The 27244-nt window shown below is 39.1% G+C and overlaps 1 protein-coding gene across 3 annotated transcripts in view; it reads left to right on the top strand.

Annotated features, from left to right (window-relative positions):
- The window catches only part of LOC112110687 (serine/threonine-protein phosphatase 2A catalytic subunit alpha isoform), a 74836-nt gene that overhangs the window by 13864 nt on the left and 33728 nt on the right, over window positions 1-27244 (top strand). For 2 of the 3 annotated variants that reach the window (XM_026659349.1, XM_026659350.1), the window contains 7 exons: window positions 4400-4553; window positions 7562-7896; window positions 8854-8947; window positions 9902-10064; window positions 11016-11113; window positions 13724-13818; window positions 17159-20426. In XM_026659349.1, coding sequence (XP_026515134.1) covers window positions 4400-4553; window positions 7562-7896; window positions 8854-8947; window positions 9902-10064; window positions 11016-11113; window positions 13724-13777 — 898 coding nt within the window. In that variant the 3' untranslated portion in view covers window positions 13778-13818; window positions 17159-20426. Of the gene's footprint in view, window positions 1-4399; window positions 4554-7561; window positions 7897-8853; window positions 8948-9901; window positions 10065-11015; window positions 11114-13723; window positions 13819-17158; window positions 20427-27244 lie in introns of those variants that run through there. The other variant, XM_029913398.1, reaches the window with a different exon arrangement.

The following is a 27244-nucleotide window of genomic DNA, read 5'->3' as shown; positions in this document are numbered from 1 at the left end:
TTCTTTGTAATTTTTATTTGCTTATTTGTACAGCTGGTATATTTTATAAAAGTAAAAATAGCAAATTAAATGGAAGAAATCCTGTCATGCAAAGCACTGATATTATTACAGAAAATTAGAAAATACTGTCAAGAACAGAAATAGTAATGTATGAAGCTACACATCTAACTAGAAAAACAGTATTGTATAATTATACGCGGAGGTGGTAGTGCTGTCTATTATTAAGGTTGCCCAACACTTCTCATTATAAGACCTGGTTTTCAGTTGCTTATGACGTTGCCAAACTTTAACTGCTTGGGCTGCAATTTTACATGCCAGGTGTCTACCACTGGCTGAATTTTTCTCAAAAATTTCAGCAAAAATGATTCAGTTGTTTCTGAGACTGAAGCAAGGGAAAATATGTTGTTTTGCCTGTGTCAAAAAACTCCTGGCAACTTTTTTCTTTGAGCAGCACTGTCACACCCAGGCTTCGAGAGCAAGGACTTGAAATTTGTCTCAGGAATATGCTTTTTGCTATTGCAGTGAAAATCCATCCAAGTCTGAGCAAGTTATAAGCCTTTGCAAAATGGCAGTTTGTGCATGCTTGAGAGTTCTTTGATTTTAGTAGCTAAAATCTCCAAAAATTCCATCCTCACTGAGCATACTTCATCCACTCAGAGCTCCTAGTGCTGACCAGACTCTGCAGACTCAGAGCCACAGAGTCCCTGAGCATGTTCCCTCCTGCCCAAAGCTCAGCGGCAAAACTGGGCTTTCCCTGTAATGGCTCCCATCTGCTCTGGGCTGAGGTGGGGCCAGGCACTGATACTGAGAGCAGGTAGCCTGTCTCTTCCCTGCCTTCAGTGACCACTGGTCTCCTTACTGGCACCCAAGCAGCATGGAGGAGGAAGCCATCTGAGTCAAATGCAGTGGGGACAGACAGAAGCTGGACCGCGGGGTGGGAAAAGAGTAAAAAGGGGCAAGGAGTCTGGTGAGACTGGGACTGGAGGAGGAGGGAGAGAAACTGGGACTGGCTGGTCAAGCAAACTGGGACTGGTAATTGTGGGGAAGGGAATGCTGGGACTGGGAGAGAGGAAAGGCTGGAGCTGGGGAGGAGAGTTTGGGACTGGAACCTGGAATGGGGGGCGGGGAGTGGAAGGCTGGGCAAGGAGATTAGGACTGGATGTGCAGATGGGGAGAACTAGGAGTGGCAAGGGGAGTTTGGAACTCAGAAAGCAATCCCAGAAGGGGAGAGTAGGACTAGGATGAGAAACCCGTGGAAAAAATAGTGTGTGATCATGTTATTAAAGACTGTGTCGTAAAACATATGCACAAGGGGTCCGAATTAAGGTTGCCTTAATTCTGGCATTTCCTAACCTTTTAGAGCTTGACTTTGCAATCTTAAAAATGTTCATATGCATTTTTGTGTGTGTAATAAATATATGTGTAACACAATTGACTTAATATTGCTGTTGAAATCTTAAATTTTGCATTTCCTTATATTTATTGAATTTAATTGTGCTAAAATTACTTAAATAGGTGTTGCATTTAATTTTTTGGGTTTTTTTTTTAAACTAAGCAGAAGTGAAAAAAGTGATTGGCTGTGCTTAACCGTGTTAGCATTTAAATGGTCATAATTAGATATCTTATAATTTGTTAGGAGTAGAAACAAAATCATTATACCCTTGGAAGGGGAAATTACCATCTTTCCGTTGAGACTCTTACTTTTAGCCCTAGCTAATTGCAAGATATTAGAGCTTAAAACTGTGACACTTTCATCTACAGAAAAGCTATTTTAGGCCACATTTAGACTTTTGGGGCTCTCTTTTGCCCTTGTATGTTATACTCATGGTAACTAAGGCATCTGAATTCACAGGTGGATGAATACCAAAAATATTTCCAGTAGCATTTAAAAACTCTCTACAGCATTTTGGAAAATACATTTTCTCTGACTCATACAGAGGACATGATGGTGTGGGTAGAATAAAGGTTTTATCAACATTCTTTTGGGATAGCCTGTATAATTCACTCTTAGTTTCATCACTCATCAGTAATGCAGCCATTCCTAAAACTTTACGTTATCCACACTCCTTTATATATTACACCACCCTCGCCTGTTTTAGATAGTTAGCCAGTTATACCTATGTGACCTGGCCTGATGCCCACTGAAGTTGATCGGATTTCGTCCATTGTCTTCAGTAAGGCAACGTCTACACTATAGGCCTGAGCTTTTGGGCACACACATAGGTTTCTGAGGTTATGAGCTAGGGGTGCGATTCCAAGTTTGCATACACATTCTCTCACTAGCTCTCATTGAGCTAATGTGCTAAAAATAGTAGCATAACCATGGTAGCATGGGCAGCGGCAAGAGTCGGCCTGGGCTAGCCACCCCGAGCGTGTACCCACGGGTTCTGGGTGGGTTTGTACTCGAGGTGGCTAGCCCATGCTGCTGCTTGCCACTGTCCATGTTACTGCAGCTACACTTCTATATTTAGCATGCTAGCTCAATGAGAGCTAGTGCGAGTATGTGTACACAAGCAGAAGATCACACCCCTAGCTCCAAGTGTAGATGTAGCTTCAGTGTTGAATTAGTCGTATAGAGAACAATAGAAAATGCACAAAGAGGTTCATAGCTTAAAGGTTACCATTTCTATGAGGGGAAGGGCATAATGGGTGTGCCACTTTGCAACCTCAGAAACCAGGGGTTTGCCCAAAATCTCTAATTGCACACACAAGTGCCCATTAATTTGTGGTATTACCTGTTTTGCATGCATATAAATGGGTTGGTTTTTTTTCATTGCAAAAATGTACAGATTTTTCCCGATACACACCCCCTCAGTGAAGCAGGCAGAATGTCTACACCTAACACACTACAGCAGCACAACTGTGCCATTGCAGCTGCACTGCTGTAGCGCTTCACTGGGTATGTCTACGCTTAAGACGCAACAGCTGTCTACACTGGGGGTTAGGTCACCTTAACTATGTCACTCAGGGGCATATTTTTCACACCCCCTTGAGTGACGTAGTGAAGCCTACTTAATTTTTTAGTGTAGACAAGGCCAGAATAGACACTACCTATGCTAAAGGGAGGGCTTCTCTCATCACTGTACCTTATCCACCTCCCCGAGAAGCAGTAGCTAGATCAACGGAAGAATTCTTCCGTCAGCCTAGTACTGTCTACACCAGGGGTCCCCAACGCGGTGCCCGCAGGCGCCATGGCACCCGCCGGGGCATCCATGTGCGCCCGCCTACTGGCCGCTGGACAAGCAGCCGCCGAAACGCCGCCGAGAAGCGGCAACGTCAAGAAGCGCTACCGCCGAAATGCCGCCGAATTTCAATGGTTTTTCGGCGGCAATGCCTCTCGATGACGCCTCTTGACGTTGCTGCTTCATGTATTTCGGCGGCGATGCCTCTTGACGTTGCCGCTTCACAGCGGCATTTTGGCGGCTGCTTGTCCGGCAGCCACAGTCCTCGGCGGCTAGTCGTCCGGCGCCCGCCCCATGGAAAAGGTTGGGGACCACTGGTCTACACTATGGGTTAGGTTGGTATAGCTATGTCTCTCAGGGGTGTGGATTTTTCACACCCTTGAGGGATGTACCTACACAGATGTAAGTTTCTAGTGTAGACCAGCCCTAGATGTTTGGTTCTTAAGAGCAGTTGTGTACAATAATTTAAATGTTTTAGTTTCTCTGTGTTGTAGTTTTGAGGAGGACTAGTGTCAGCCACCTTTCTCAAAACTGATTTCTAGTGGCCAGAAAAAAACAAAACAAAACATGAAATGGAATTAATGGTTTGGAATAACACTATACTTTTCAGTTTGGAAGTACAGTATAACTAACTGCTAATTGGTACAGTGGATGTAAATTAGACCTGATGCAAAACAATAGTGTGTGAATTAGATCAGTGTGAAATTTCCTTTTGCAGAATTAATTATGTTGGTGTCAAGTATTTAGCAAAAAAGAACTAAAGCATCTATTAAAAATGTTGCAAAGCTGGCTAGACATATGTTGAATCAGTCAGACCCCAAAGGGATTTTGTTAATGTGTGATGCCAAGAAGTTTTCTTGAACTTTCGAACAACAATAAATAGATTGGTATATAATTTGTCAACACTAAAATTGAACTCTCTAAACGTGAATAAATTTTGCCTTTTGAAAAAGACTTTATAAGGAACATAATGTATTTATTAGCAAACATTTTTTTAAAACTTTTGTCTAAAGAGCCAAAATCAAATTTGTTAAAGATATGTCCTTTATTGAAATGCTTTATAGTTTTGCCAGATAGAGTTGCGTCATGCATAGATCTGCTCATGAGATATTTGGCAAGTAAATTTGCTAATTACTGGGTTAGGCTAAGTATTGGCCATAAAATGTTAAGAGAAAAACTGTATGTATGAAAATAAAAAGAACATTTCACTTTATCAGATTCTTACCAGAACTGAAGGCTAAATTATTACAAGAAGCAAAGTTAAATTCTCTTTCAAAACTCAGAGAGAATAATAAAGAGATGGAACTAATAAAAGATGAAAAGAGAACTATTCATATTAATGCCTCTCAGAATGGTCCAGTGGTTGGGAAGGTGAGAATTATTTTTCTTAAAATATTTATTGCTGCATTAAATTGTCATCTTAAACTTTATATCTACAATATAGATTTACAGTAGAACCTCAGAGTTACAAACACCTCGGGAATGGAGGCTGTTCGTAACTCTGAAATGTTTGTCTGAACAAAATGTTATAGTTGTTCTTTCAACCACTGAACGTTGACTTAATACAGCTTTGAAACTTTACTATGTAGAAGAAAAATGCTGCTTTCCCTTCTTTGTTTAGTAGTTTACATTTAACACAGTACTGCACTGTATTTGCTTCTTTTTTTTTTGTCCTTGCTGCTGCCTGATTGTGTACTTCTGGTTCTAAATGAGGTATGTGGTTGACTGGTCAGTTCGTAACTCTGGTGTTCGTAACTCTGAGGTTCTATGTAATAGATTTGACTGTCTCTCTGAAGTCAGTGTAGTTACAGTAGGAATGAATTTGGTCTGTTACAATTTGAGAGACAAATATTATCAAAATGAAACAAAATTGTTAATCCATTATCTTATAATTTTATATATTCATTGGGACCCTGATTCAGCAAAGCACTTTAGGGATAGACTTAAGCACATGCTTAAATACTTCGCTGAACTGGAGTCTAGATGTCTGTAGTTAGAGTAAATCTGATTAAAAGATGATGAAAGAAGCAAGGGTCTTATGTGAGTTCATTTAGATACCTTTCTAATCTACCTGCTAGCTACCTGTATATATAACACTTTCTATTGCCATTTCTATCTTACAGATGTTTTGGGACAACAGTACCAAGGATTCTTCCAGTTGTAAAGTGGTCCTCAAACTAGGGAGCAAGGAACCTTTCTTGGTGATTTGCAAATTATTATTCACATTGTGGTAGCAGCAAAAATGTGCTAGGCACTTTCCAAAGACAGATGAAAACACATACCCTGCCTTCAAAGGAAAGTTTGAGACCACTTTATTAGTTGAGGAATCCATAATATTAGTGTTGTTCAGAAACATCGATAAGATACAACTAGCAACACTAGTACTGGAACAATTTGAGAACCAAGCAGTGAGGGGCTGAGAGAAGAGATGATCCATGAGAGGCTATTTTTGTTATGAAGTGGTCCCCATGATGAAAAGGTAGGAGAATCACAGTATTCCAGAAACAAATAGTACTATATTAAAGGAACATAATCAATCTAAAATCCAGTCAATTTCAAAACATGAATTAAAAGTACTTTTAAGTACTAAGTCTAAATTCGCTGGCAAATTTTGTGGTTTTGTAATCACACTTCCCTATTTGTAAAAATGTTTTTTCTATTCTCTGTTGCTGTGTGAATGACCGACACAAACTAAATAAGAGATTGGTTATAAAAAGTGGAATTGACTGTTTACCAAGTACTGTCAAATGATAAAAATAAACAAAAAATAGATTATTATTTTTCTCTAATTTCTTTTAGCTACAGTAAGTAATCTTGGGTGTTACTTGAAGTGTGATTTTTATGTTGACTGCATGTCCCTTTAAAGCATGTCTATAGCCGGTTCTTCCCCTAGTTACATTTTGCAGGTATGGATAGGTCCTTTAATTCTGGACTCCATTTAGAGTATTAGAAAAATATATTAAAATCAGCAGTCTAAATGTAGTTCACATTTTGTTTTTCTCAGGCCACATCCTATTTCCTTGATGAAGGCATGTATTAAGGTTATTCTGCTGATGACATTCTGACCAGAAGCTAGTTGGCTACTATGTTAGGATACTGCAGCAGGTAAGTGATATTTTCCCCTCTCCTTCCCTTCTCTAGGTCTAGCGAGGGTAGACAGAGAGCAAGACCACAGTGCTAGGGCTCAGTTTGTGGGTGGGAAACCAAGAATAGAAGTGACTCCTCAGCGGAAAGGAAGCCTCTGACAGGACAGATGGGTGCTTCTGCTTACACACACACACACTCACTCTCTCTCTTTCTCCTGAGTAGCTCCTGCTCTGTTCTTTCCTCTGTTGGCAGCGTGCTTCCCTCACTAGCTGATCTACCACCTGCAAGAAACAAATGTAGGGAATAGGAGATTAGCTGGTAAGTGGAGCAGGCTACTGCTGGTCCAGGGAAGGGAGGCTTAGGAAGGAGCTGGCTTCTGGCAGTAGACCCAGAACATTTCAGGGATAAAGGCTCTCCCGCACCACTATGTATAGAAGTGGTTGTTTGGCCTGTCAGCAGCTTCCGTTTCTGCATATGCTTGGTTCATTTGTCCCACCACCCTCCAATTAACCCTAGGACTGTAGTCCTCCTATAAGATATAGAGCAAGAGTCAAACCAAGGGAAATATGGGGTAAAACATAGTCCTAGTAGCTTGCTAGACCTTCATTTAAGAGATGGGGGAAATGTCACTTACCTGTTGTTGCAATGTCCCAGTATAGTTATTGGTACCCCATCTGTTCTGGCCAGTCACCATCAACAGAGTAACCTCAGCCCCTGAGCAGACAGGGCTGGGAAAAAGAAAATAAGATCTCACATTAAACTACTGACCTGAAACTTATTTGTTGTTGTTGTTAATTTTAAGCTGTAGCTAGAGTTTTATTCTGACATGTGGCTGCCAGGTTAAATAGTCCTTTCATTAACACTTCCATTTTTAAAAGTTTTCAAGTTATCAAATGGCAAAGGAGTTTGCCTGAAACAAACTTGGTGTTAGAAATGCAGTTTATGTTTTCGTCTACTGGGACAGCAATATAATAGTTTATTATTATTTATTTTAAAATGATCTTGCCATCTTGGTACATTTGACGTCATTATTTGATGCCTGAATTTGAAAAACTGAATTTACAAGTTCTAAAAATTGATCTTTGATGGTCTGAAAAGAGCATTAGGACTTCCAAAGCATAAACAATGGTAGGGTCCAGTCCTGCGGGGCAATAAGCACTCTCCACTCTCACTGAACTCAATGGGAATTGAAAGACACTCAACACCTCGCCTGACCAGGACCTAGCAGACTAAATTAGGTGACATTTTATGTTTCACAGTGTATGTATATTTTGATGTAGTATCTGTTCCAGGATATTGAAAAGGACAGAAAATCAAAGGACTTAAAAGTAAAAGGTACAAAAGTGAAAGGAGGGAAACCAGAGATTCCAGAAATAAAAAAGATTGAACAAGAAGATGCAGTTAATCAGTGGGCTCCTTCCTCACAGAATCCTCCCAGTTTTCCTCAAGAGAGTAAACCTACAATCACTGATATAACCACCGCTGTAGCAGCTAGCAACGATCCCAGCGGTATGAAGGAAGATCTTCCACTAATAGCAGTTGGTACAACAATGCCACCCATCAATACAAATTGTGGGAACCTTACTGCTGCAAATTTCAATTCACCCTTCCCACACTCCAATACAAGGTTAGAGCCTATTGCTTATGTAATGAGGTAGTGTTCGAATAGACAGTTACTCTTTATTTAATAAAAGTATCTTTTGAAATGAATTACCACATTTATGTATCTAGTGATGGTTCGGTTAAATGAATGATTCTTTCATTTGGTTAATATGCTGTATGACTAGGGCTAGCTAAAGGCCAGCTGTGGCTGTGACATTTCACAGTGCAGCCCACGTGGCTGCTTCATCTTAAGTACAGAGATGGAGCCCACAGAGATTACTTGTCCTGTCATGGATTGAGACCGATCAGGTCTGTTGGGTCAAAGATAGGACAAACTGAGATCAGTCATTTCTACAGTCCACACCTCTATTAAAATAAGAACAAATGCTCTTTCAGAAGAAGAGTGTTCCTGTAATCTGCTTTTTTTTCCCCAAATAAGATGTAGTCTTTCAGCTTTTGACAAGCTGGCAAAGTGGTCCTCTGGCTGGAGGGTGAGCACTGTAAAAGTGGCTGCAGTGTGGTGGTGGGCATCTGTGAATATTATGGGAGATGGAGATAGATGCATGATCAGAGGAAAGGTCTCAAGGCAGGAACTCCTGCATATGAATCTTTGCCCTAACAGTGACTCCCTCTATGACCTTAGATCAGTGACCTTAGCTTTTCTTTTGTCTGTTTCCCTTCTGTACATTGGGGATAATATTTCCTATCACTCTTATAAGAGTGTTGTAAAAATTAATTAGTTAATGTTGTTAAAATAATTAGAACATGAAATGTAGTGTTTAAATGCTAAGTATTACTATTAAATGGCGGCCTCCAAAGCTGTGTTGAGATATGTCTGTTCTCAGATGCCAGACACCACCCTCACCAACAAAGCTAGTTTAAAATACATTTGTGAATGTGCATGTTTGTTTACATAATGAGAGCACATCGCACTTAACTGATAATTAATGTTGCATATTATAGTTGTATTTCTTTGTCATAGGCTACCTGAAAAAGCAAAGAAAAGGAGAAGCCCTTGGCAGTCAGTGGGACAAATAGGTCCAAACAACAGACAGGATGATGGGACTCTGGCTCAAGTATGTTTACAAAACTGGTAATTTAAAATTAAACCCTTTCTTCTCTCTTCCATAATATTCTGTATTTCATGCAACTGTCTTATCTGTTTATACTTTTCCTGTTGACACATAATAAGACTTTCATGTTGTGAAACTCTTATTTAAGGACAGGCCTAGTGGTTTCTGGAGACTCCCAGCTGGTGGTGATGGGCAGGGGTTGAGGGTGGAGGAGCAGCTCCAGAAACTAGAGTAAAAGAAATTCAGAGTCTGCATGAAATGCTGGATCTATCAATGGGTGTTTCACCATTGACTTCAGTGGATCCAGGATTTTGCCCTACATTCCTGAGAGAGTTTTACACTTTCATGTATATCTCTCTCACTAGTGTTGGGTTTTCTCCATGATAATCCTTGACCAATTACCCATATCATATCTTCATCCTGAGAACCCCACTTTTTGACATTAACAAATACACTCGTTTCCCTGCAGAGCTCACTTCCTATCTTTTATTGTGAAAACCCTGGTGGGGCCAAAGAATAACACACATTTTTCTTTTGGTATGTCTCAGGTCAGCTGACCATTCCCACTTGAAAGGAGGTATGATAAAGTAATTGTATGCTTCTGTTCTTCATTTTTAAATTGGTAAGGTGGCAAACAATACACGGTGATGTAAGTGCCTATGTCCCTGAATACCGCCACCTGCGGAGGAGCCAGAGCTACATTAGGATAGACCTTTTTTGAAAGATAAAAATTCTAAATGTTCTCCTAACCCATAATGGTGATTCATAACTAGTAGTGATACATAGTTAGCTTCCTCTAGCATGTGAAGACCTTGGCTTTTGGAGCACTATTGAAGTTTGAACTTTTAATATATTTTACTTTGTTTAGTTGGTGGCAACCTCTTGAAACATGCCAAGAAAGATATAGCCATACTCATATCACATACCATTTTAAATATATTGTGATTTTCTGTTTAGACTCAAACAGAAAAAGTCACACTGTATGAACGAGCTGCTCAGATTGATCAAATGGCCAATATGAACCGAAAGAAACGCAGTATTTCAAAATCTGAGAAGAAAGACATCCATTTCCCAGAACTGCCAGTAACAGCACAACAAAAGGAGCTGAAAGGAATAGAAGGTATGAAATTGTAATTGGCTTTTGCTGTTTGCAAATCTACATCAAGTGCCAGTTGAAGAGAAGGGTTAATCTAATTAAGACTTAAAAACCAGTATGTGATTTTTGGTGGAAGGTGCTGAGAAAAAAAAATGCATCAAATTGGACAAAATCACTGCAGTGCACACATCCGAGTCTTTGGACTGGACAAGAGTCCTCATTTGCAAATTGAAGTTAGCACCATCTTTTAAAGAGGTCATTTATTTTTAACATATTAAGCAAACCTTAAAAATATAGTTTGGAATTTTTTGTCAGCTTGTTTTATTTTATTTGTATTTCCACGTATGTGAACTGCCAGACAAATGAGCTTCAATCAGGATTTCTAGGGAAATAAAGATATCTTCCATTGTTGTATGCAGTTATGTTGTAGCTGTGCTGGTCCCAGGTTATTAGAGAGACAAGCTCGGTGAGGTAATATGTTTTATTAGACCAGCTTCTGTTGGTGACAGAGACATGCTTTCGAGCTTACACAGAGCTCTTCTTTAGGACAGAAGAGCTCTGTGGAAGCTCAAAAGCTTGTCTTTCTCACCAACAGAAGCTGGTCCAAGAAAAGATATTACCTCACCTACTTTGTCTCTCTATAGAAAACAATGACATCTAGAGACTAGTTCAAGTAACAGCAGCTGTGCAGCCAAATGGACACCCTTAGTAGCGTATCAGTAACTTGGTTCTTGTAATTAAAATGATCACAGTCTGAATTTAAATGGGAACTGTATCTCATATTCAGTCCTTCAGCATACAATAAGTGGTTGTCTTCTTCTGTAATCTCCATACTCAATTTTCAGTACGACCCTGGTTTTCTTGTTCAACACTATTTCAAAAGTAATCAATTAAACACGGAAGATGAAACTGAAGGAGCATGTAGAAAAGAAAAAATACAATATGCGGAAATAATAAGGTGTCTGTTTGTAAAAGTTAAACAGGTAAAAGTGCTGAAGAGGGAGTCAAAGAAATTGGAAGTATCTAAAATACCATCTTTACTAAATGTGGAGCAGAATCAAGAAAAACAAGAGGTAAATTAATACTGTATGTTTGTTTAGTAGAGAAATCGTGTGGGTTGGGCTATTGACTCACTATGTGAACATGAGGGAAAATTACTCAGTCTTGTGTCTTAGTAAACCTAGCTGGAAATTAAATAAAAACTTAAAATCAAGAGCTCATTAAAAACTAGATATTGTATCTAATATAAGTTTCCCTTGTTCAATAACTTACAAATAAGTATGTTGCATAATTAAATTTGTAAATAATAGATAGCAGTTATTAGCCATATTTCTAACACAGTAATCAAAAATATAACTCTATAACTGCTTCAGAATGTAATACATCATTAAGAATTGGAACTTTACTTAAGCTGAAGATAAATGACTACAACTGGCAAACAATTGATCTACTGTCAGAATCCATGACTGCGGAGAATATGTAGAACTTAATACACAATAAACCAGTTCAGATCTGGTGTAACCAGGTGCCACTTTATTGACTTTACTGAGCTGGTCTTGATTTTGCTCACTATATCTCCAGATACTCCTGCAGAAACTCCTTGCTTTCCATTTTCTGACAATGCAATCAAAATAGGTTAAGAGCTAAATGCTACTGTTTGGAAGGCTCAGAAGCAGATCTGCCAATTTTCTGAGGATCTCTGCGCTCAAGCAGGGCATCAAAAATCAATCCAGATCTTTTCCTGCTTGTAAAGGGAAGAGGTTTCCAAATTTGCATTGCAACCAAACACATAGTAATTATTCGCCCCAAAGCTAGATAAATCTGGGGGTGGATATAAGGATCAGAGTATGATGTTCTAGTTGCCAAACACAGAACAAGTTCCTTCGCTATTTCCCAGCCTAAATTTACACACAATTGTAATACTTAACATATCTGTAGCAGTTTATAATTTTGAAACATTGTACAAATATTAACTAATTAAACTTCAGAATATCTCTGTGAAGCAGCAAAGTAAGTATTATTTTCTCCATTTTCTAGAAGGGGAAATTGAGACCCAGGGAAGATAAGCACAGGTAGCTGGCCCAAAGAATCACTTTGAATCAGTGTTAGAGCTGGGATTAGAATCAAGAGTTCCTGGCTCCCAGTTTCATTCTGTTCCACTAGGTCATGCTGCATCTCAATATCATAATTAGGCACTATATGAAGTCCATTTATGTGTGTGCAAGAAGACCAGGATTTCAATAGATAATGCATTGTTCCATGATGGATCATTTTTAGCATAAACAATATTTAATAGAAGGGCAAGATCTTACACACATTCACCAATAAAAAGAATAAAGGTCATGCATCTCCGGGGTGCTGGAACAATTTGTACAGTGGAGGTGCTGAGAGCCACTGAACCAAACTGTAAATCCTGTATATGATGGAAACCACTTCAAGCCAGGGGGTGCAGCACCCTTAGTTCCAGCATCTATGTGCATCTCTTGTGCTAGATACTCCATTAATTTATGTGTACTATCACCAGCAGGTTAGGCTTTAAAAGCAGAAGGGGAAAGCACAAGGGTTGCAACATTTGTGGGCATGTCAGTGAATCAGATAGCATACCAAACTCTTCCTTTTTGGCTTTATCATGCTAGATCACGTTTATTAAATTATACAAAATACTGTTTTACAGTAAGGAAGACTGAAAAAATAGATTTGCAATCCATTGTAAAATGTATGATTATAAAGTCTGTAACTTAAATGTATTGCATACTTTGCAGTATAACCTTAAACTCTCTGTACCTCAGTTCCCTCATACCTAATCTTCTTCATAAAGCACTTTGAACTCTGTTGAGGAAAAGTTCTGTATAAATGTCAGGTATTATTAAATAGGCCCTATCCTGAGGTTCTTACTCCATTTTTACTGCCGGTTACTACTTACCTGAGTAAGAACTGACTGAAAATTGAGTAAGGACCTAAGGATTTTTCCCATTATTATTTGATTGTATTTTCCATAATTTTCAGATTTCATATATTTACATAGTGAGAACTGAACTGTGCCAGAAAGGAAAATCCATCCAGCTTCAATGATATAAAAAGCTTCATTGGTATCCTAGTTTCTGTGGATGTACACTGTGAAGAATTGTTGCACAACTGAGTCCTAACATCTTTGTGCACAAATATTACAAGAGTCAAGGAAAAAGTAAAGCTGAACACAATTATATGCTTTTACATCATAGAGTGTTATGGGACAATGTTATGTATTTGGAAAAATGTGACATTGAATTAAATGTTTGAGGATGACAGTTGAATGCTTCATAGGCAGTGCCTGCCCATGACACCAGTAGTTGATGCCAAGTGTCTAATCTGGCTGGACAGATGGAAAACAAAAGACACCACTGTCTTGTCAGGGGCTTTAATCTTCATCATTAGATAGGATCTGATGGAGGAAATGAGAAATAAGAGAGTACACTTCTTCATTTCATCAAGCTTGGGTCTCCAGTAGCTATTCACACTAGTGAAGAGGAGTTTGGGGAATGGTTAAAGGCATCATTTTCCATTGATTCACAAATCTGACTGCTTTTAGCAATTAGTGCTGCGATGCAAAAACTGTTAGCGGAGAAACAGTGTTAATATAAAACTAAATAGATGTAAGAACGAATAGCCAATCAACTAATGTTCCTTATCAATTTATTTTTTAGAATACCGGAAATACACAAAGTGAAAATAAAACCAATCTGCGAGATGTAGAATAAGCAGCGTAGAAGCATGAAGCTTGAGAGACTGAAGAATCACAGTACAGTAAAATCTGTGCTTTTCTATTAACCTTTAATAAATGAAGATATTTGGATAATTCTGCAGAAAATGTTATAGACTTCATGTAATATATGGTTATTCTCCAGAAAATTACTTTAGAATGCATTGGTCCTAAAATTGCTTATATAAATGAAGCTTACATTAAACTTTTATGAAATCTGAAACACAGAAAACTTATTTTTGAAGGCTAAGTACCAACATTAGGCTCCTTCCAGTACTTATGTATAAAATCTGTACACCTATCACTCCTGGATGTCCAGCTGATCTAAGACCGGCTAAATATCATTAATTAGCCTGGCATTTCTATAAGAGTCTGTTACTCTTTTCTCTGATAGATGATGATTTAAGACTTCAGTAATAGTGTACCAGATAACAATGGATCATTCCATGTATTCAGATGCTTTAGGGCTAGGGTAATGTGGGCCAAATTTTCTGGCTGTTTAATTTTAGCACCTACTTTTTCCAAACAATTTATTGTGACTGCATATGTGGTTGTGTATCCATTTTGCACATGCAGATTGGTCATTTTAATGGCCAGCTACCCCATTTATAGATTGTTTATGTATGCACTTTAGTATGTACAAAAGTGGGTACACAAAATCAGATGTCAGGGTTAAAAACCTGGCCCCTTGTGTTTTCTGGTTTATTATTTTGCTCATTATTATTTGCATCTTTTGCTCATTAGAGTTCTACTTACTATTTTTATTGTAGTTTCTGAAAATAAAAGAAACTAAATCCAGACCAATGGGGCCGGTGGGAAGCCACGGCCAGCACATCCCTTGCCCGCGCTGCTTCCCACCGCCCCCATTGGCCCAGAACGGCGAACCGCGGCCAATGGGGGCCGCGATCAGCCGAACCTGCCGCGTCAGCAGGTAAATAAACTGGCCTGGCCCGCCAGGGTGCTTACCCTGGCAAGCTGCTTGCCAAAGGTTGCCGACCCCTGATCTAGACCATCCCTGACAGGTGTTTGTCCAACCTGCTCTTAAAAATCCCCAATGATGGAGATTCCACTACCCCCCTAAGCAATTTATTTCAGTGCTTAACCACTCTGACAGTTAGGAAGTTTTTCCTAACATCCAACCTAAACCTCTCTTGCTGCAATTTAAGCCCATTGCTTGTTGTTCTATCCTCAGAGGTTAAGAAAACAAATTTTTCTTACTCCTCCTTGTAACAACCTTTTACATACTTGAAAACTGTTATCATGTCCGTCCCCCTCCCCCCCCAGTCTTCTCTTCTCCAGACTAAACAAACCCAATTTTTTCAATATTCCCTCATAGGTCATGTTTTCTAGACCTTTAATAATTTTTGTTGCTCTTCTCTGGACTTTCTCCAATTTGTCCACATCTTTCCTGAAATGTGGCGCCCAGAACTGGACACAATACTCCAGTTGAGTCCTAATCAGCGTGGAGTAGAGTGGAAGAATTACTTCTTGTGTCTTACTTTCAACACTCCTGCTAATACATTCCAGAATGATGTTCGCTATTTTTGCAGTGGTGTTACTCTATTGACTCATATTTAGCTTGTGATCCACTATGACCCCCAGATCCCTTTCCGCAGTACTCCTTCCCAGGCAGTCATTCCCCATTTTGTATGTATGCAACTGATTGTTCCTTCCTAAGTGGAGTGCTTTGCATTTGTGGTTATTGAATTTCATCCTGTTTACTTCCGACCATTTCTCCAGTTTGTCCAGATAATTTTGAATTTTAATCCTATCCTCCAAAGCATTTGCAACCCCTCCCAGCTTGGTATCGTCCGCAAACTTTATAAGTGTACTCTGTATTCCATTATCTAAAGCATTGATGAAGATACTGAACAGAACCAGATCTGGAACCGATCCCTGTGGGACCCCACTCATTATGCCCTTCCAGCATGGCTGTGAACCACTGATAACTACTCTCTGGGAACGATTTTCCAATCAGTTATGCACCCATCTTATAGTAGCTCCATCTAGATTTATTTTCCTAGGTTGTTTATGAGAAGGTCATGCGAGACAGTATCAAAAGCCTTATTAAAGTCAAGATATACCACATCTACCACTTCCCCCTTATTCACAAGGCTTGTTACCCTGTCAAAGAAAGCTATCAGGTTGGTTTGACATGATTTGTTCTTGACAAATCCATGCTGACTGTTATTTATCACCTTATTAGCTTCTAGGTGTTTGCAAATTGATTGCTTAATTATTTGCTCCATTATCTTTCCTGGTACAGAAGTTAAGCTGACTGGTCTGTAATTCCCCGGGCTGTCCCTATTTCCCTTTTTATAGATGGGCACTATATTTGTCCTTTTCCAGTCTTCTGGAATGTCTCCCGTCTTCCATGACTTTTCAAAGATACTTGCTAATGGCTCAGATATCTCCTCGGTCAGCTCCTTGAGTATTCTAGGATGCATTTCATCAGGCCCTGGTGAATTGAAGACATCTAACTTGTCTAAGTAATTTTTGACTTGTTCTTTCCCTATTTTAGACTCTGGCCCTACCTCATTTTCACTGGCATTCACTATTTTAGACATCCAATCGCCACCAACCTTCTTGGTGAAAACCAAAACAAAGAAGTCATTGAACACCTCTGCTATTTCCACATCTCCCTGAGTTTGTTAAAGTCTGCCTTCTTGAAATCCATTGTCTTGATTGTGCTACTTACCATTCCTTAGAATCATGAACTCTACCATTTCATACTTACTTTCACCCAAGTTGCCTTCCACTTTCAAATTCTCAACCAGTTCTTCCCAACATGAATTGGCCTTTGTGGTATTTAAAACAACAAAAATATATCAGGCTTCTGATATTATAGTAATGTTTTAATTATGTTTCTCTAAGCTGTTGTATGAATTAATTTAACACCTCTATGGATTAATGACCCATTAGAGGGATCAGTATGCTTATGTAAGAGGAACCTGCATAGCACTGCAAGTTTAACAAACAATAGCATGCATCTGTGCAAGGGGAAATGTACTCCAGGAAAACAAATGCATACTGGAAGAACAGAGAAAGATAACAGATCATTAATAGATATTTTGTATTCCTTATTGCTATCTCCTGTGTTACTAATCCTGCCTTGATTGAATATAGGCTATATTCAACAACAATGTAAGCAGTTACACATCATGTGTAAGTGTGTGTAAGAGGTGAAGTAGTGTAAATTTGAGTGATGTGGCATTCAGTGGGTATGCAAAATGAATGTAAATTGTATGCAGAGGGGATGGAAGGATAGGTGGCAGGTCAAGAATTAGGAAGCACATACCAGCTCTTCCTGTCCTAATTTTTCATTTTAATTATTACCTATTTTAATTTCTCTATTAACTATATTTATTTTATTTTCCAGAAGGTCACTGGAGCAGCTGGAAAAGTTGTTAAATCATCACTGACTGGATGAATCAGGATTTCCTTGGCTTTGTCTTTTTCCCCAAACTATTAGATCACAATAAACAGGAGGAGGTGAAGCTTCCTCATAATAATACATACAAAGCTGTAGCATCAAAGTTTGACGTTTATAACTACTGTAACAACCGATTTAGCTAACTGCAGCATTGGTTTGTAGTGTATCCTCCACACTGCAAGGAGGGAGAAGAAGTACCTTATTATGAGGACCCCAGTTTTCCTTCTTGTCTTTATCCTTAGGAGATAAGGAAGAAAAATACTTGGTAGTAAAATATGTAAAACTTTATAGTGAAAAGAATGTAAAACTTTATAGTGAAAAGAAACCAAACAGGGAGAATTAAACATAACTTAAGGCTAGGTATTTGGGGCTAAGGGAAATCTAAAGAAAAGAGTGGAAAATGTAAGAAAGACCCAACGTGTAAACTTTATTAAAAGTATCTATTTCACTTTATGTCTATTTAACATGGTGGCTGTTTAAATCTAGCAATTAAAATATAGTATGGAAATACTACTAACATTTTTAAAAAGCAGATTTTATGGTAACAAAGCAATCAAACAGAATCAAAATTAGGTTACTTGAGAACAGTTTAATTGCTTTTTATTTAATGTCTGAGGCATGCAAGATTAAACAGATATATAAATATACGAGGGTCCATACAATTTTGCTTTGCCATTTGTTGTAAGCCAGCTATGCAGCATTGACACTCTAGCTCTTCTTAAGTGTTGACAGGTTTAAATGGGAAGTATTTGACTGACAGGCACTAATTATAATAAAAAACAGATGTTTTTGTGGGTTGTCTCAGCTATGAATGTGAATAAGCTGTACAGTCCCCTACACAACTCAGATTTGTTGTAGGCAAATGTGTAATGATATCACTAGGGTGTAGCCAGCAGTTTGGAATTTCTGTTCTACGTGTGCTGGATGATCCTTTGTCGCCTCCTCACCAGCACTGAACCAATACTTTCCCAGAGTAGACCCACTGTTATACACAATGCTCACATAGTGGGAATATCTGAATTTAGAGATGAGAGACTATGCTGAGATTTGGAAGGGTGGGTCTTATTACTTAGATGATAGATCTCTCAAATATCAGCATTTTCAAACCTCTCCCGCTGCAGCTCTATGGAACCATTTCTTATCTTAAATGTATTTTGGGGGATGGGTGTACATGGTGTATAGTCGGCCCATTGTCACCCAGTCTGGAAAAGGCCTTCTTGGAGTTGGAGGTCAGATTTGGTAGGAAGAAGTGCGTTTACCACACACCCAACTCCAATATAGAAGATGGGCGAGCATCCACCTAGTGTACTCTGAAGATCCTCAGAGGAAAAGGACTGCAGCTATGAGGCTCAAAGACATGGTGCTAGGGGGAGGCTGCAAGAACAAACAGCTAAAGATTTTCCAGTTACCATGGCCTATTGCATAGAGCACTGGATTGGGACTCAAGATATATAGGTTCTAATCCCAGTTGTGTCAAGGGCCTGCTGGCTAATCTTGGACAAGTCACTTGGCTGTGCCATGCCTCAGTTTCCCCATCTGTAAAATGGAGATAATGACACTGACATCCTTTGTAAATTGCCATGAGACTCTCTGATGAAAAGGGCTTATAAGAGCTAGGTATTATTAATTGAAAACAGTTCCCCCAAAGAGGGCCAATATTTGGACTCTTCTGGAAGTGCGTTTGCCCATCCTTGTTAGATACAGAATTTGACAGGGTGGTAAAAAAAAGTCCTGATGAGGAACTTAAACAACTTTCCAGTCTTTGCCTTAAGAAATTCTTCCCCCAGGAAAAATAGCATAGGACTACCTCCACCCTGTAGAGTTAACCAGTGTAACAACAATGCTATCAAATATGATGGATATAGGCAGGAATTTCCCTCAAGGCAAAAATGTACAACCAAGAATAGAACTGTGTATGTGAGTAATATGAAAGCAACCACTGTATTCAAAAGTATTTGTTACATTTATTGTTGCAGCTATGGGCATGTTTCTGCTCACAGGTTTACAGATCATGATTTGTCTTTGGAAGACTAACAAAAAGTTAGGGTTCTGATCCTAAAAGGTGAGAGATATTTATTCCTCTCAGTTCCATTCTCTGAGTTTTTCTGTAGAAAGAGTAAACAAATAGGGTGTTAGTTAATTTCTCTAAATATATGTTATTGCATAGTGCAGAACTAAACCATGATTGCTTTATTACAGGTAAATTATTTCCAAAACCAGCTTTGAGCCCAAATGCACTAGAAAACATTATTCTAACAGTGGCAATATCTTTCCTTTCAAATTGTTGTTTTCTTATCTTATTGCAAAACTTGTATTTTTCAATGTTGAGTGATCATCTGCAGTTCCTGTCACAAGAGAAGAGTGAGTTGTAAAAATAGAGTAGCAACTCTTAACAAAATAAATCATAGTTTCTTTGGCTTGTTGGCTCAAAAAAATATGTGATGGTTGACTCTATTCTTTGTTGTGTTGACACTGAGCTTGTGCAGATTATGATAAGAAAAAAATTACATCAGAGGTACAAACATCCACTCAAAATTCAGAACTGGGAGCTTCCCTTGAGTCACTGATATACAGCTGCTAATTATCTGATAGAATGCTTTTTATTGCAATTTAAAGAGCCGCTGATGCCACATGAGAAACTCTATTAGGTAACAATGTTTATATTCTTTTTAATTACTGTGAACATTTACGTGAAAAGAGAACTTTTGCTTTTTAAGGAGAGGACGCAGAAGCTAGTAGTTAAGGACTGGAAGTCAGGAAGTTTGGATTTTTTATTTATATTAGAGTAGCACCTAGCGGTCTCAGTCAGGATGGGGGCCTCATGGTGCTATATGCTGTACAAACGTATAGTAAGAGCTTTGTCCTGGAGAGCTTACAGCCTAAATAAAGACTGACGACGGATGGAAGGGGAAACAGAGAGGTGAGGTGATTTGCCCCGCATCATACAGAAAATAAGTGGAAGAATCAAGAACAGAACCTCATGGTCTCCTGTCACCCAGTCCAGTGCCCTATCCACTAGACAACACAGCGTCTGTTCTCTGCCACAGATGTACTGTGTGAACTCTGACAATTGTATAACCTCCTTGTGCTTCAGTTTCCTTTCGCTATAGGAGTATTTGGAAATGTCTTTCATTAGTGCTTGTAAAGTGCTTGGAGATCCTTGGATAGATGATAAATAAGTCCACATTAAGACATGAGAAATAATTCTTCTGCTCTACTCCACACTGATAAGGCCTCAACTGGAGTTTTATGTCCAGTTCTGGGCATCACATTTCAGGAAAGATGTGGACAAATTGGAGAAAGCACAGAGGAGAGCAACAAAAATGGTTAAAAATATAGAAAACATGACCTATGAGAAAAGATTGGAAAAAAATGGATTTGTTCAGGTCTTGAGAAGACTGAGGGGGGACATGATAATAGTTTTCAAGTTCATAAAAGTTTGTTACAAGGAGAAAAGCAAAAAATTGTTCTTGTTAACCTCTGAGGAGACAAGAAGCTTAAATTGCAGCAAGTGAGGTTTAGGTTGGACACTAACCTCACATTAAATTTTTTTTTTTATTATTACTCACATTAAATCATACAGGCAAACTAGGAAAAACTTCCTGTCAGGAGAGTTAAGCACTGGAACAAATTGCCTAGGGAGGTTGCAGAATCTCTGTTATTGGAGGTTTTTAAGAACAGGTTAAACAAACACCTTGCAGGAATGGTCTAGTTATTACATTGTCCTGCCTTTGTTATGCTTATAAGAAGCACACGGGATCTTTTTCAGGGGAAAAGGCAATATGCCGCATTTATTGAGAATACAGCAGTTAGCCTATGCTTTTCAGTCACACACACACCATGCACACAGTCCTGCCAGTTGATGTTTATAGGTACCAGTCCAGAGTCTGGATCAATCTAGTGGCCAGCCAGATTGGTCGCAGAGGGGAGCCGGGCTCTGTCGGTCGTGATCTGATGCTCCTGGAGTTGTGGCAAGATGAACCCAAAGTCCCATGGCCAAGCACCCTGTTCTTATAGTCCTTTCTCTTCATTAAAGTCCATGGATTTTGCTGTGTCAGTTTATGACCGGTTACTCCTTAATTGGTGTTATCTTTTGATGTTAACATTCCAAAACACCTCCGAGAGGGTCATCCTGTCCTGGTTTTGATTTAATCAATTGTCTTGTCTTTAGGGGTGCCAGCCTCCACCTCATCAATCTGCCCTTCCTCACTTATGGATGCGCGTTGATGGTTCTCTGGTGTCGTTAAGTTTCTTCACTCCTCCTTCCTTGACCATCTGACTTTAACAATGGCCTTCACACCTTATCTTTTCCTGATGCATGCATTCCTCATTCACACAAACAGTCTTTTACAGAGACCTTCAAAGGTATACAGCAGTTTTTATGTTGAGCAAGAAAGGCATTGTAAATTAAACCTCACTAAATCTTGTAATCAAAACAGTTCACATTGTTGCCCAGGCCTTCAGCATTCCTCTAATCTCCTTAACATAGACACAATACAAGATCCTGTCTCTTACTTACTAAACCTTAAAACAAAGAAATGTATATTTAACTAGAGTGCCTAATTTATAGTACATATAGGAAACCATAGTAGACATTATAACTTATCCTAAAACAAAAGGGTGACCATAATCAGTCATAAGGATTGTTCTGGTCTGTCCCCGCCTTAACATCAGTACAGACATTGGCAGTCTGTCAGATGCGTTTCTACCAATGTCCCAGAGGATCAGTCCTTTCTGCTATTCAAAAAGGGTGGCTGGCAGGTTGCTCAAATCATACATTAATTCTTATAGTACAAATATAAAATCCTGCTCCTACATCTTGAGTGCAGGGGACTGGAATAGATGACCTCTCCAGGTTCCTTCCAGTCCTACACTGCTACGACTTTATTAATAGTATTTTTTTTATTATTACTCACATTAAATCATACAGGCAAACTCGGCGTTGTTGAAAATGCAAACAACTTTACCAATGGCAATATAGTTGCACCCACTTATGCCAGAGGTTAGTTTGTCTCATTATCCTCTGTGACCTCAAAGCCATTTCCACAGAACACAATAGTAATTTTACCGATTGAGTTAAAAGAAAATACAGTTTAAAGCTGTAGAGCAGGGGTCGGCAACCTTTCAGAAGTGGTGTGCCGAGTCTTCATTTATTCACTCTAATTTAAGGTTTTGCGTGCCAGTAATACATTTGAACGTTTTTAGAAGGTCTCTTTCTATAAGTCTATAATATACAGTATAACTAAACTATTGTTGTGGTGTAAAGGTTTTTAAAATGTTTACGAAGCTTCATTTTAAATTAAATTAAAATGCAGAGCTCCCCGGACCGGTGGCCAGGACCCGGGCAGCGTGAGTGCCACTGAAAATCAGCTTGCGTGCCGCCTTTGGCACGCGTTCCATAGGTTGCCTACCCCTGCTATATAGGGTGTCTGGCAGTCCCTTTAATTTCTTTCATCATTAATCATTGGACCAGATTAATTCGATGTGTAACTTCCATTGCAATAAGAGTTATGGCAGGGACTAATTTAACCCATTGTGGGTCTTTTGTGTTCAGTCTCATGCCATTTTTCATAAGGATTTCATCCTTGCCCCAACGCCTGCATATTGGAGGAGTTTCCTTTGTGTGTAGAACACCTTACTGATCAATACTATACCAGTTGTAGGTGAGTTCCTTGGGAGATGAGCATTATATCAGCCACAGCTATAGCTGGGTGAAATGTATTGTGAAACATTTGCTGAATCCTCACTCTAGCTCAAGAATTTTTCAATAGCATCTAGTGCCCCCAAAAAAAATTATCACAGAGGAATTCCTCATTTAATGAAAACATTACCTGACATCCAGGAGAACCTAGCACAGTTCCACTACTACTTGTGAAATTCATGGCTTTATTTTCAGAAACTTCCTCCTCTGTTAGCCATAGAACTTGAAAACCCCACCTCATTTGCATTTCAGATACACATAAGGCAACTGCTATGAGCATTCAGGATTGGTAGCCATCCAACAGTAGCATCTAGAAACATGGAGAAGCCCTATTTGGATATTATTGGTGAACAACCTTCTCCCATACCATCTTCTTGGGGTGTTATGATGACATGATTTCAGCTATGGGCCAGTCTGGCTCTTGGAAGAGATTCCATCTTTTTCCTAAGTCCTTTTCTTTCTATCAAGGAGAACTCTGTGCTTCTGATTAAAGTTTGAACATTCTTAAAGATGGCTGAGTCCTTTTAAAGTTATTATCTTCATTAGTAGACATTAAAAGAGAGAGTTTGTTAATATCTGCCTGATTTGTTTTAATATGCAGTTAGGATACATTTCTTTGTTCTATATGATAACTGCAGGTATATAGTGGAAATTGAATGCAGCTTAGGCTAGCATGGACATACAGGTGAAATATATTGGCATGAAGAAACCCCATTCTTTATACTGAACTGGTCATATGATTGGTATTTGGCACTGACATGGTATTTGGAGCCTGACTTGCTGAAATACAATGGACTCCTTTAACTGTGAAGCTCTTCATAAAGTAAACATCTCCCAAGGTCTAATTTCTTTCCAGTACTGTTTCACTGCAGCAAAAGCTCCATTATACTGTTATACTCCATTATACTCATGTGGAAACATAGCATAGGTTAATTTAATGGACGCAATACTTTAAATTAAGTCTTCACCATCTGTTCCACCTTTAATTACAAATACTCAATTCACCATTGTGTCATAAAAACTAGACTAGAGGTGATTTAGATCCACAGGTATGTTTTATGATCCAGACTGCAAGCATCTGTTACAGAAAGGGTTTTACCTGACTAGAAGCCATTGCTATGTAGTACCATCCCTACTCAAAAAAATATTCCCTGGGAGTTTCAGTTGGTTAAATACGTAGTCACTCCCTCCCCTAGAAACACGGCCGGCGCAACCCATTAGGCGACCTAGGCGGTCACCTAGGGCACTAACATTTGGGGCACATTTCAGGGGCGGGACCTTCCGCCGCCTCTGTTGGGGGCGGCATTTTGGGGGCAGGACCTTCCGCCGCCTAGGGCGGCAAAAAAGCTGGCGGCGCTCCTGCCTAGAAATTGTGTTCTCCGGTGTTGCTGCTCTGTTTTTGCCTGAGAGGCAGCTGCTTTTTGGGGTGGGTAATGCAGTCCATAGAGGGCCTTAGGACCCTTTTGGACAAAAGGTGCCACAGAAATGTAATAAGCAAAGGCCACAGACACATTTGGGCAGTATTTTCCATACCAAACTACCCTCTTCAGAAGTAATAAATGACCCTATTTTTCTTAGACTTAATTAGCAGTATGATTTTTTTTTATTTGACTTCAACAATCTTTCTTATCTCTGATTCACCTTCTTGGACACATCTTTAATTATAAAAAAAAAGACCATGTTATTTTGTTTACGGCAGTAAATCAGCTAGCATCAGTATTTTCCTTAAAATGCAAGAAAATACATAGTAAGGAACCTTGAACAGAAAATTCAGGTTTGTCTGAACACAGTTTATCAGTCAACCAAACTGAAACTAATTTGGTTACTAAAATGTAGCCTCAGGCTTGATTAAAATAATTTAAAAAAATCTGTCTGGAGCGGGCTCCTGGCTCATCCTCTTTAACATCTGTCCATACCCTTCCTCTTCTTCCCAATGCCAACTATCTATCCACTGGGCATCTTTCTGATCATTTATGGCATGTGATGGGTTCCAAGTGGTGTGAGGAGTGATAAGTAAACTGGTAACGGTTGGGTGACATGGGAAGAGCATTTACATTTACAAGCAGAGGAATGGAAAGCAAGTATTTCCACTTGGCCAAAATGTCATTGTCATCCTGTTACCCTCTGTCAAAAACTGAAGTAGGGAGAGGGCTGTTTGTTCACCCAATAATTAGAGAAACACGGTTTTCTTTTTAAAGAAGCTTTGTATTTTGCAGGAATCATATCTCCATCAACGATATCTGCAGCTTCTAGCTATCTTAGGTATTTACGTGGCCCTCCATGACTGTGGTATTTATTCTCATAACACAACTGTGAGGTAGGGAAGCGCTACTATACCCATTTTACAGATGGAATAGTGAGGCACAGAGTGTAAATGACTCACTCAAGTACACACAGGAAGCCAGTGGTGGAGCAAGGGACTTGAACTCAGAATTAATGGAAATCTCAGGCTAGTGTTTTGACAAAAGGGCCATCTTGAAACATTTCCTCTTTCAGTACAATTGAAATTGCTTGGGTTATAGCATTTTTTTCTTCATATACTGTAGTATATGTATCAGGGCAGACAGTGTTGCCCAAGAGATGGGGTACTGGATTAGAATAAAAAAGATGGATTGCATTCCTACTGCCACTGGCTTCCTGTATTACCTTAGGCAAGTAACTTCAATTCTCTCTGTTTCCCTATCAGAAAAATTGGATAATAATACGTATCTATCTTTGAATAGACTTTCAGATGTAGAGGTGGAAAATGTTTTTATTATTGTTATTAGGTGTTTTATTACATTAATAACACTACTTTGAACTTACATAACTCCTTTCATCTGCATATCTCAAGCACTTTACAGGGTGGATAAGTAGTAGTATGCCATTTTACAAATGGGGAAACAGGTTTGGAAAGGGGAAGTGACACTCAAATTCAGACAGCGAGTGACTGTCTCCTACTCTGCACCAGTAAACAGATCATGCTGCCTCCCACTGCAATGTAATATGGCAGTTTCCGAAGAACAAGATTTATCTTTCCTGAACACTAGAGTATGTTAAATAGTCACATGAAACCAGCAGAACTTGTTTTGGAAAATGCCACCTCTGCCTCAGGGTTACAGTAATGTACACACCTTTATTTTTAAAAGCTTACACTTTTTTTGGGGGGAGGGGGTTTGGGACATCTGTGTGAATTTGGGAGTCTCACCTGCTGGATCTCCATTATCCCTGTTTTGTTTGACCCTGCCTCTTTCTGGAGTTGCACACTCTGCAGTGTAAAAAACCAAAGTGAACCTACCTTAGCCCTTGTCTGCACTGGAAAGTTTTTTCAGCACAATCTAAGGTGTGAATATAAATCAATAAACCACTGTACATCACAGTGGCTTTTAATAGAGGGGACATGTTATTCAATATAAAGACATGTGAACCATAAAAAGTTGCAGTTGGGCTTGTTTCAGCTAAGGCTCCAGAAGTTCAGCTGCTTATTCCAGAACAATCCACATCTCTTCTATCTGCAAATTTGGACCAGAAAGCTCACAAAATAAGCATTCTTGTGAGATTTCTGCTATTTCCTGCCATTGCCAGATATATGACAATGCTCACTCTTGTGGTGCTTTCTGCTCCTCATTCAGTAAAACCTTCTATATTCTAGTCTGCCACAGAATTCAGCACCAGCCTGTCATAAGTCCACAGGTCTTGCAGCAGAGTTTCAGTCCAGCTTACCACAGTGTATATCAGCCAAATGGTGTGTTAGTTTCTTTACAGACATACAAGACAACAAGCCCCCTCTCCAAAAGACTTACAGTCTTAAGGCCATGATCCTGCACTTAAATTCATGGGAAGTCCAAGCAGATCCAGCTGCAGGAGCAAGATTTAATTAGACAAGTGGGATAGATGAAGAGGAGAAGAAAAAGAGATATATTTAAAGAAAAAAAATTATTGTATGTCCTTAAATTTATTCTCTTTGTAAAGGGCTTCATGCACCAATGACACACCATACAAATGTTCACTATAGTCCCAACCCTGCGAAGATTTACACACATGCTTAACTTTACTCATGTGAGTAGTCCCATAGAAGGATTTCTCATAAGAATAAAGTCAAGCACATACTCCTCACTTCTGCAAAGATTTATTGAACAATGTTACAATAGGATCCAAAATACTAACTACTGCTTTTAGTACATTGTTACTGCTGTGCTGGTCTGAATTTTGAAATTCAGTACTAATAATGTACTTCAAATAATCAATATTTTTCTGGTTAAATGGTGGGAATATCACCGAGGAAGTACTGCCCTCTAGATGTTCATTCTGGCCCTTCAAAAGAAATCTATAAGAAATAAATAGGATGTGAA

Source organism: Terrapene carolina, unplaced genomic scaffold (genome assembly GCF_002925995.2).
Source record: "Terrapene carolina triunguis isolate 2854851 unplaced genomic scaffold, T_m_triunguis-2.0 Scaffold629, whole genome shotgun sequence".
Lineage (NCBI taxonomy): Eukaryota > Metazoa > Chordata > Testudines > Emydidae > Terrapene > Terrapene triunguis.
Note: the sequence above shows the minus strand (reverse complement) of the source record. Positions and strands in the feature narration are given on the sequence as shown.